This window comes from Syzygium oleosum, unplaced genomic scaffold, assembly GCF_021117445.2.
Source record: "Syzygium oleosum isolate NSW1041296 unplaced genomic scaffold, Sole_v2.1 Sole_v2.02, whole genome shotgun sequence".
In the NCBI taxonomy this organism is placed as follows: domain Eukaryota; kingdom Viridiplantae; phylum Streptophyta; class Magnoliopsida; order Myrtales; family Myrtaceae; genus Syzygium; species Syzygium oleosum.
Window position 1 is genome coordinate 6770104 of NW_026607486.1, and position 9252 is coordinate 6779355.

The 9252-nt window shown below is 39.1% G+C and overlaps 1 protein-coding gene across 2 annotated transcripts; it reads right to left on the reverse strand.

Moving 5' to 3' along the window:
* Window positions 1-3347: 3347 nt before the first annotated feature.
* LOC115665036 (uncharacterized) lies at window positions 3348-5026 on the reverse strand. 2 transcript variants are annotated; one of them, XM_030586914.2, is made up of 3 exons: window positions 4916-5026; window positions 3781-3965; window positions 3348-3673 (listed from the first exon to the last, which is right to left on the reverse strand). In XM_030586914.2, exons 2-3 carry the CDS (start codon window positions 3961-3963, stop codon window positions 3581-3583), a joined length of 276 nt encoding a protein of 91 aa, XP_030442774.1. In that variant the 5' UTR covers window positions 3964-3965; window positions 4916-5026; the 3' UTR covers window positions 3348-3580. The 2 variants fall into 2 exon arrangements, with proteins under 2 accessions (XP_030442774.1, XP_056164699.1); XM_056308724.1 differs by lacking the exon at window positions 4916-5026 and adding an exon at window positions 4610-4908.
* Window positions 5027-9252: the final 4226 nt, after the last annotated feature.

Sequence of the window (9252 nt, forward strand, 5' to 3'; positions counted from 1 at the left end):
ATAAAATTTTCATATTAGTTATAGGGTCAAATAAAATTTCAAAATAATAAATATTATGTCAAGTTCATAAGCATTTCATTGCATAACCATATTAAAGAATAATAAAAGGTAATACATTTAAAGAAAACAACTAGAAAAGAAATTATTATAATCATAAAATTCGAAGTCTAAGATGTCATCCACCAGTCTGATGCTTCATCAAAGTAATCAGAGGTCCTCAAAGAAATCAGAGACATCCAAGGATGCTTTTGCTACTTCAGGAGCAAGAGGAGTCCCATCAACAGAGATATTGTTGGCCTCAACAGTGGTTATGACAGCAGGATTAATTTCAATGGCGTGAGATTCACCACGTTTGCCCGTATTTTTTAAAGATGCCTGGTATAGATCAACAAAGTGCTTTGGCGTATGACAAGTACGTGACCAGTGCCCAGTCATGCCACAACGATGGCAAATACTTTCATTAGTCACCTTCTTTGGCTTCTTTTCTTTGTCATGATTCGGGCCAAAGTTAGATTTCCTAGGGCGGTTAAATTTTCTGCCACCCCTTCGAGGATTATATTCTTGCCTGCGCTTGTAGCCCTTAAAATGGCTAGTAGTTTTCTCAGAGTTAGCATGTGCTTCAGGCAATGCTTTTGAGCCAGCAGGTCTAAGATCATGATTTTTGAGCAGCAATTCATTAGTTTGCTCAGTAGTGAGGAGCACAGAAATTAATTCAGAGTATGTGTCAAATTGACGCTGCCGGTATTGCTGTTGCAATACAATATTCGAAGCATGGAAGGTGGAGAAAGTTTTCTCTAACAGTTCCGCATCAGTGAGCTTGATACCGCATAACTCAAGCCGAGAAACAATATCAAATAAAGCGGAGTTATAGTCAGACACTGATTTAAAATCTTGTAGTCTGAGATTTTGCCAGTCATATTGTGCTTGAGGAAGGATAACAGTCTTGGTATGATCATACCTATCCTTCAACCTCTTTCACAAGGTCTGAGGGTTTCGAACGGATAAATATTGAGTCTGCAGGCTCTCATGCAAATGACGACGAATAAAAATCAGTGCATTTGCTTTATCTTTTGCATTTGAGGTTCCGTCTTCTGTAATTGCATTAGCAAGATCTTGCCCTTGGAGGTGCATTTCCATGTCAAGGCACCAGGATAGATAATTATTTCCACTCACTTCGAGGATGTGGAATTTGGGCTTTTCAATATTTGCCATAATTCTTGCTAAACAAACGAATCCTTAAATTAATTAGAAGGATTTCCAAATATCCACCGCCACTTCAGGAGCAGAAGGATACTTTTAGGTTGGAAATTTGGCTTCAGGCCAAGCAAAAGAAACAAAATTGATAGAAGAAGATGAAGTATAAGTTGATTAATAAAAAAAGAGAATATATACTTACCTTGCAAAAATTATTTACTCAATTGGTAGATCTTCGTGCTGATAACGTGTTGTAAAATATTGCGCTGCAAGAATATAATAGAGAGAATAGAGAGAGATTAAGTAGAGAAAGTAGATAAGCACCAAAGATGGTAGAGAAAGTCAGAGGAGAAATTTTATTTTCACTGTATATTTTCCTCTTTCATTCTCTTCTTCTGATCTGATTTCTTACCCAATGACAAAAAATAAGCTCCTATTTATAAGGAAACAAGGATGCACATATCATTAATGTCAATGTATTGAATATATACATTGAATAGGGAGATGGGCATTCATACGTAGAATGTAGGTTACAAATGTGCCATAATAGGTACATTGAATATAATGAATATTCATTCATGTATTTCATAATAATTTGCTAATTTTTTTTATCATTTTTCCCTCTCTTTTTTATTCGTTTTTTCCCCTTCCATCATTCTCAAATAAAATTTTATTAAATAGTAAACTATACTAATATACCTAAAATATGTAATATATATTATACATGAAATTTATGTCATAAGATAAAAAGAAATTTGAATATATAAATAAAAACAAGAATAAATGAAAACGAAATTATTATTATTTTTTTGTTATTTTGAATTTTTATATTAAAATTCAAATATTATTTATATTCAAATATTATTTTAATTATTTTAATTTAACAATTTTGTTATTCGAGAAAAATTACTTTTATATTATGGATATTAAAAATCCTATCCACCTTTATCCTACCTCCCCATGGAATAATTTTATCCGGGTTATATCCCTTTTATATCCCATTTTATCCTATCTTGAGCAGGCACCAAACACGAGATATGATAAATTTTATCCTATCTTGAATTTTATCCTGACTACCAAATGTAGCCTTAGAGGTTTTAGTTTGTTTGTCATCTATTCTACTTCACGTCATCTATTTGAGAAAATCATTACATCTTAAGGTACATTTGTTTGAAGAAAAACTGTTTTCAGGAAATTATTTTCCAATTTACCGATATTTAGATGACAAAAAACTGATCTACGTACGGAAAAGTACTTCAAAAAAACGACATTCTTTTTTGGTAAAAGAAGGAAATCACTTTCCCTAAACCGCCTAACCATTTTCTATGAAAAATATTTTCTTTTATCCTGAAATTTTTAGTGAAACAAACACACACTTATTTATGACGAAAATGCACGAGGGATCATACTACCTTACCCCACACTCAACAACTATGTTGAGAAGAAACTTCCTTCACCGAATCACTCACAAAACTAACCCACTTATCACCCACCCCTGTTGGTATCCACTCCCCGGCACCGCTATCGCCAGCACCGAGGCCTTCATCGTCTCCTCCCTCCTCCTTTCTCTCTCTGTGTGTATGGATCAAGTCGTCATTCTATCACTAACTCTCAATTGATCAATTGCAATACTTGCACAGTGTGGAAAATGTCTAGATCGATGTTGCGCGACCTCTCGGTCTGGATTGTACCGGAGGTTGTGATTGTTGTTGAGAGAGAGAGAGAGAGAGAGAGAGAGAGAGAGAGAGAGAGAGAGAGAGAGAGAGAGAGAGAGAGGCAAGGGGTTCGGAGGATTCGGTGGAAGATCTATGGTGGTCGAGGGAGCTGAGTGAGGTTACTGGTGTTGTGCCATTACCGGAGGTGAGTCGGGTGACAGGGCCAACAATGGCACCAAAGACCATGAGTAAAGTAGATATGGTCAAGAGCTTTCGACAGAACAAACTCAAACGCAAACTTACAGATTATAGAAACAGAGCAGACAGAATGGAACTAGGGGTAACACGTAACGAAGATCATTGGAATCTCTTGAGATCACTTCATCCTAAACTTGTCAAACATCTTTAAGAGGAAGATAGTACCCAATCCATGTTCATGACCATTTTAACTTGTCTGTATGGTTTTTTCATCATCTAATTATGTATTAACACAACGTTGTACTTTCTATTTCGCATGACAATCCATGCAAAGTGCGGGTTATGTCTGGTCAAACCGTAACACCCCACCATTTCCATAAGCCTACTTATCTGAACTAACCAGACTTCAACTCACAGCATGATGGGAACAGCTAAGAACCAGTCGCATTTTAAGTGATGATCACGAAATGTCGTTCTGAAAGAAAAAGCGAAGCATCCACAAGGAAATCTATGTCAATCGTCAGGAGCATGTTCTAGTCTGATACAACCGTTTTAAGAGGCAGCGAACTTTCAACTTCCTGAGCGGCGGCGTTCTTCTCCGCGACAACCTTTGACATTCCAAATATCTGCATGGGGAAAACATGGAAGTAAGTTGGAGGAAGGGGGAGGAGACTACATGATGCATAAAGAGGGTTCATGGCGAAGCTAGAGGTGCAATTGAGGAAGATGATACCTTCTGAATGGTCTTTGTGAAACAGCTCTTGTGCTCATGCACGGATGCATTGATGAATTCATCAATGTGATCCTTTATATCCTCCAAAAAGGTGGCGTCATCCTTCTTCTTTCGACATGAAGTTAGAGGCGGTGCAGCAGGGGTGGCAGCGGCGGCATCGTTCTGTTTTTCCATCTTACTCATTCCTGAGATAGAAAGTGAATTCATAAGACAGAACAGTAACTTATTTTACCGGCTATTCAACAAAAGAGAAACGCAAGAGCCATCGTCATGGACCAAACAAATACAGATTTTAGTGCGCCACTGCCAGCATGACAACCACAATACAGAAAAAGCATTCTTCGAATTGTAACAATTTGCTGCAACAAAAGAACAGATCATTTCACATGAACAAAATGCCTAGTGAAGTGCGTGCCCAACCACAAACATATAAAGCTACAAAAGTTCAAAGAGCATAACTAAGTATACCAGAAAGCCAACATGACTCGACACAACAGATTTTGAGGTTCGAAATCGAACGCAGAAGAGAAAAAGAACCCAAACAGATATAAACATCTTCAGTAACGGACGACAAACATCGATTTACGATTACTTCAGCAATCGATCGAAAGGACGAGTTAGCGAAAGAAAACAGTTCTGAATGGCAAACAGCTTATCAAGGGGGCACCTTGACCATTGCATCTGAGGGATGGATAACGATCAAGATGCGTTGCCGGCTGTGGAGAATGGAGATAGTAGCTGTTCTTACACAGAGTAAATTGACTCTCCTGACTCTCTTTAATTCTTCCACAAGAGTAAAAACTTTCCCTTCACTCTCAACCAAACCTACCAGCGGAAAACGAATTTCAAACCCTCAACATGAAATCAAGGCCAAATTCTCGGATTTGGGGCGTCCAGAAAACGTGGGTCTCGTCCAAGGTTTCTCTTTCTGAGAACCCACAAGAAAACAAGCAGTGAAATGAAACTTTCCCAATGATCGACATCAGCAATTCAATTACTTCTCTCCACATCCAGAAAGCGATAAAGATAAGCCAGAGGCATCGATCACAGCCACGCCAAATCAGAAGAAGAATTGGCGAACACACAGCTTAAAGACGACAACAGAAATTCTCAGTTAGGAGGGCATGCTTTTCACCTGGAAAAGGAAAAACTGAAGGAGGCACCGAGCAGAGAAAGAGGAGCTCATTGAGCTCGGTGACTTTCGGAGCCAAGAAGCGAGGATGGTCGCGGTCGAATTTTATGACATCACCGTAGAGGTGGCCACGGTTCGGAACCGGCGGTTCCGGTTCATGGCCAAGTGTGAACCGGAACCGGAACCGCCTCTGGTGGTTCCGGTTCCGGGCTGGTTCCGGTTCGGAACCGGTTCTGGGCCGGTTCCTATTTTTTTTTTCTGTTTTTTTTCTTTTCGTTTTCCTTTTCTTTTTTTTTTCTTCCTCCGCGGCCGGCCATAGCCGGGCCGCGCGGAGGTCGCCGGCTCTCAGGCGAGGCGGCCCTCGCCGGCGTCGGGCGAGGCCGGCCCTCGCCGGGCCGGGCGAGGCCGGCCTCGCCGACGCCGGCGAGGTCGAGCCTCGCCGAGGGCCGGCCTCGCCGACGGCCGGCGAGGTCGAGCCTCGCCGGTTGCGGTTGAGGCCGAGCCTTGCCGGCGTCGGGCGAGGCCGGCCTCGCCCGGCCCAGCGAGGCCGGCCTCGCCCGACGCCGGCGAGGTCCGGCCTCGCCCGGTTGCGAGCAAGGCCGAGCCTCGCCGGCGTCGGGCGAGGCCGGCCTCGCCCGGCCCAAGCGAGGGCCGCCCGACGCCGGCGAGGCCCCCTCGCCCGACGCCGGCGACCTCCGCGCCGGCCCCGGCCATGGCCGGCCGCGGAGGAAGAAAAAAAAATTAAAATATAAATTATAATTTTAAAAAACAGAAACAAGGAAAAAAGACAAAAGAGAAAAAGGAAAAACAGAAAAGGAAAAGGAAAAGAAAAAGAAGAAAAACAGAAAAGGAAAAACAGAAATGAAAATAAAAAAAATTAAAAAAATACTATTCTTGTGATAGAACATTATTCAATATAAATTGTGATTAAAATGTAAATTGTACTCAAATTTGGGGACAAAAAGACAAGAGAGAAAGAGAGGGCTTTAACTTAATAAATTATCATTAAGCACATTACAATTCGTTACAACGATCTTAAAAAAAAAAGGAGTACAATATATATACCCTAAAATTATCCCAAAACCTAAGCATTCCGTGCGCAGGGGACCAGAGGTCACATATCGTCGGATTATATTTCGATTTCCCTAAGCTCACGTGGGCGTACCCGGTATGAGAAACAAGAGTTCCCGAAATATTTGCCAACTCCAATAGTTCTTTTACCCTCAATCGTCACTACCCGTTCCAGTACCGATACTGGTAGCGGTAGTATCTCCGTCGTTAAAGAATTCGGATTCATTATTCCGATCTATCTCTTATTGCCGGTATTGAGCCTTCGTCTAATCAGCAACACAAGCTTGCATCTCCACTGATTCTGGATCTAATCTTGAACGATGTTCGTTCAAAATATTACCTCCGGCACTGAATGCTTGTTCGACCGCAACTGTGGAACAAGGGGTTGAAAAAATCTATTTTGCAATAAGAGAAAGGATTAGGTATTGGCTTGCGTTCCTCTTCCACCAATCCAAAATAAAAAAATCTGTACCACCTTCGGCTTCAGTAAACTCAAATAAAATGGTTAGATAACTCTTTAATTCAGAAATATTTCCTATTACTCCCTTTTGTTTTTTTTTGTCTATGTAATAAAAGTTGGTACCCTCTACTAATTTTACCGGTACTGTCATTTTGTATCTCCGTAGATTGAGAAGATCTAATATCACCTAAATTATATTTAGTATAAAATTCATTATATAATTATATTACTACGTTTTTAACCTCACGTACTATGATTGTAACATTTGTCACATCATAATGTAAACATTGATAATACGCACGCAAAAAATCATTTAAGCCATCCAATTTGCAACGCGGATAAAAAACACAAGCAACTAAATAAATCATGGGAATTTCACTATAATAATGAAGCCATTTCATTTTCATTGCAACTATAGTATGTTGTAATTCAACATCATTTTCATATTCATCAAAAGTTCCGACAATATTAGTACACTCTACTAAAAATAAATGTGTAGTAGGATAATAAACACCAGACAAAGTATAAGTTGCATCATTAAAAACCTTTAAAAGATCTAAAATTTTTTGGCAAATATGCCACTCTTGTGGGTATAAATTAATCTCAGGTATATTATTAGAAATGAATGCACATAATAAATCGTTATATGCTAAAGATTCATTAAGCAAGTGGAAAGTAGAATTCCAACGAGTTGGAACATCTCTTGAAAATCTTTTTGGCTTTTTGCCATTATCTCTACAAAATCTACCCCATTCTTTCATTTTTTTGGGATGTTTCCATAAAAATTGAATCGCCGTTTTTATTGGTTGAAGAAAAATATCAAGAGTTTTCAAACCATCTTGTACACATAAATTTAAAACATGACAAGCATATCTAATGTGAAAAAATTTTCCGCCAAAAGCGGGTTTACAAATATTTTCTAACTCGGCAATTGAAGCGGTATTTGCTGCGGCATTATCAAAACCAATTGAAAAAATTTTGTTAAGCAAATAATATTCTTCTAAAACTTGCCTAATTATTCTATAAATATTATTTGCCATATGATGATCATCGAAAACTCTAAATGCAATAACTCTTTTTTGAATAGTCCACTCGTCATCTATCCAATGACATGTTATGCCCATGTAAGAATGATTTTGCCAATGATCACTCCAAATATCACTACCTATATGCACACATCCATTAAATTGCATAAAAAAGTTTTGTAAATCATTTTTTCCATTTTTGTAAAGATCTTTAATTACTCGTTTAATTGAATTTCTAGGAACACGTTTTCCTTGTGGAGCACATGCTTTTTGTACAAATTCATTAAAACCAAATCTTTCTCCAAAATTAAATGCTAAATGCTCAACGAAAATAAATTTGCCTAATTCTTCCTTATAAGTTTTTTCATTAAAACGAAATAAAGGGGAAGTGTTAGGATTTACGTACCCGGAAATTTGTTGTTGCCCGATATCGATTCCCGTTTCGGTTGGATGTTTGCTCATAAGATGTCGTTTAAATGTTCCATATCCTTGTCCACCTGTATATTTATATATTTTTCCACAATATTTACAAATTATATCATACCTTTTTTGACCGATATCAAACCTTTCCATTTTCGTGAAGTGATTCCAAATGTCAGATGTAAATTCCCGTTCCGCTTCCTTTGTTGTAGATATTTCAGCAGGAGGATGAAAACTTTCTTGCGTCGGGACGCGCTCCACATCGCGAAAAATGTTGATTTCATCATCTTGAAAATCTGCATATTCATGAGGATCAAAAGAATGATGGGATTCCGTCGCGATATTCTTACCTTTGCCAGTTGGCACTCGACTTCCACTTGCCATTTTTCGAATGGATTGAGAGAATTGAGCGGATTAATTGGGAGAATTAAGAAAGAATTGCGTGGATTGAGAAAATTGAGAGAATTTGAGAGAATTTGAGAGAATTTCGAGTATTGAGAAAATTTGAGACTTGAGAGAAGAGAATTGGAGAGAATTTGAGAGAATTGTGTGTGTATTGTGAGAATTTGAGAGAATTTATAGGAAAAAAATAGAAGAAAATTTAGAATTAAAAAAAATAAAACATAACCGTTGCAAAATTGCAACGGTTATGTGTTTTTTATTTATTTATAAAAACGCCCGTTGGGGCGTAGCCGTTGCCCCAACGGGCCGCAAGGTGCAAGCCCGCAGCAGGGCCTGCACACGTCTGCAGGCCCTGTTGCGGATAAATTTTTTTTTTTTTTTTTTTTTTGGGTTTGGCCGTTGGCCCGTTGCCTGGCAACGGGCTGCTGCAGGCTGCTGCTGCTGCAGCTTTTTTTTTATTATTTTATTTATTTATTTATTTTTTTCGCAGAGCCGGTTCCGGGCCGGTTCAAATTTTTCTGGAACCGGAACCGGGACCGTATGCCACGGGCCGGTTCCGGTTCCGAACCGCGGGCCCGGTCAACGGGCCGGGCCCGGGTTTAACCGGGCCGGTTCCGGTCCGATTCCGGGCCAAAACTGGCCCGTGGCCACCTCTACATCACCGGCGTCCATGACTCCTATTACTCGATTTTCAATTAAGGTTACTACCGTTAAAAATATGTTAATACCGTGAAGAATCTTAAATTGGTACATATGTGATAGATTAATCAAAACTAATTTTTTGACCATTAAAAACCCCAAATTGATATACTTGTGACAAATTTATTATCTGTTAAATTGAATTAATACCATGAAAAATCATAAACGGGTAAATCTATGACAAATAGAGAGGTAAAACCTTAAACTAGTATACCCGTCAACTGCCACGTGTCATCTAACTTAGGAATTTGATAGTAAAATAT

Excerpts from the sequence above, each read along its gene's own strand:
- LOC115665036 (XM_030586914.2), bottom strand. The coding sequence starts at position 3,963 with ATGAGTAAGATGGAAAAACAGAACGATGCCGCCGCTGCCACCCCTGCT. Across the intron at positions 3,674-3,780 it reads TCACAAAGACCATTCAGAAG|ATATTTGGAATGTCAAAGGT; the intron begins GTATCATCTTCC and ends TTCCCCATGCAG.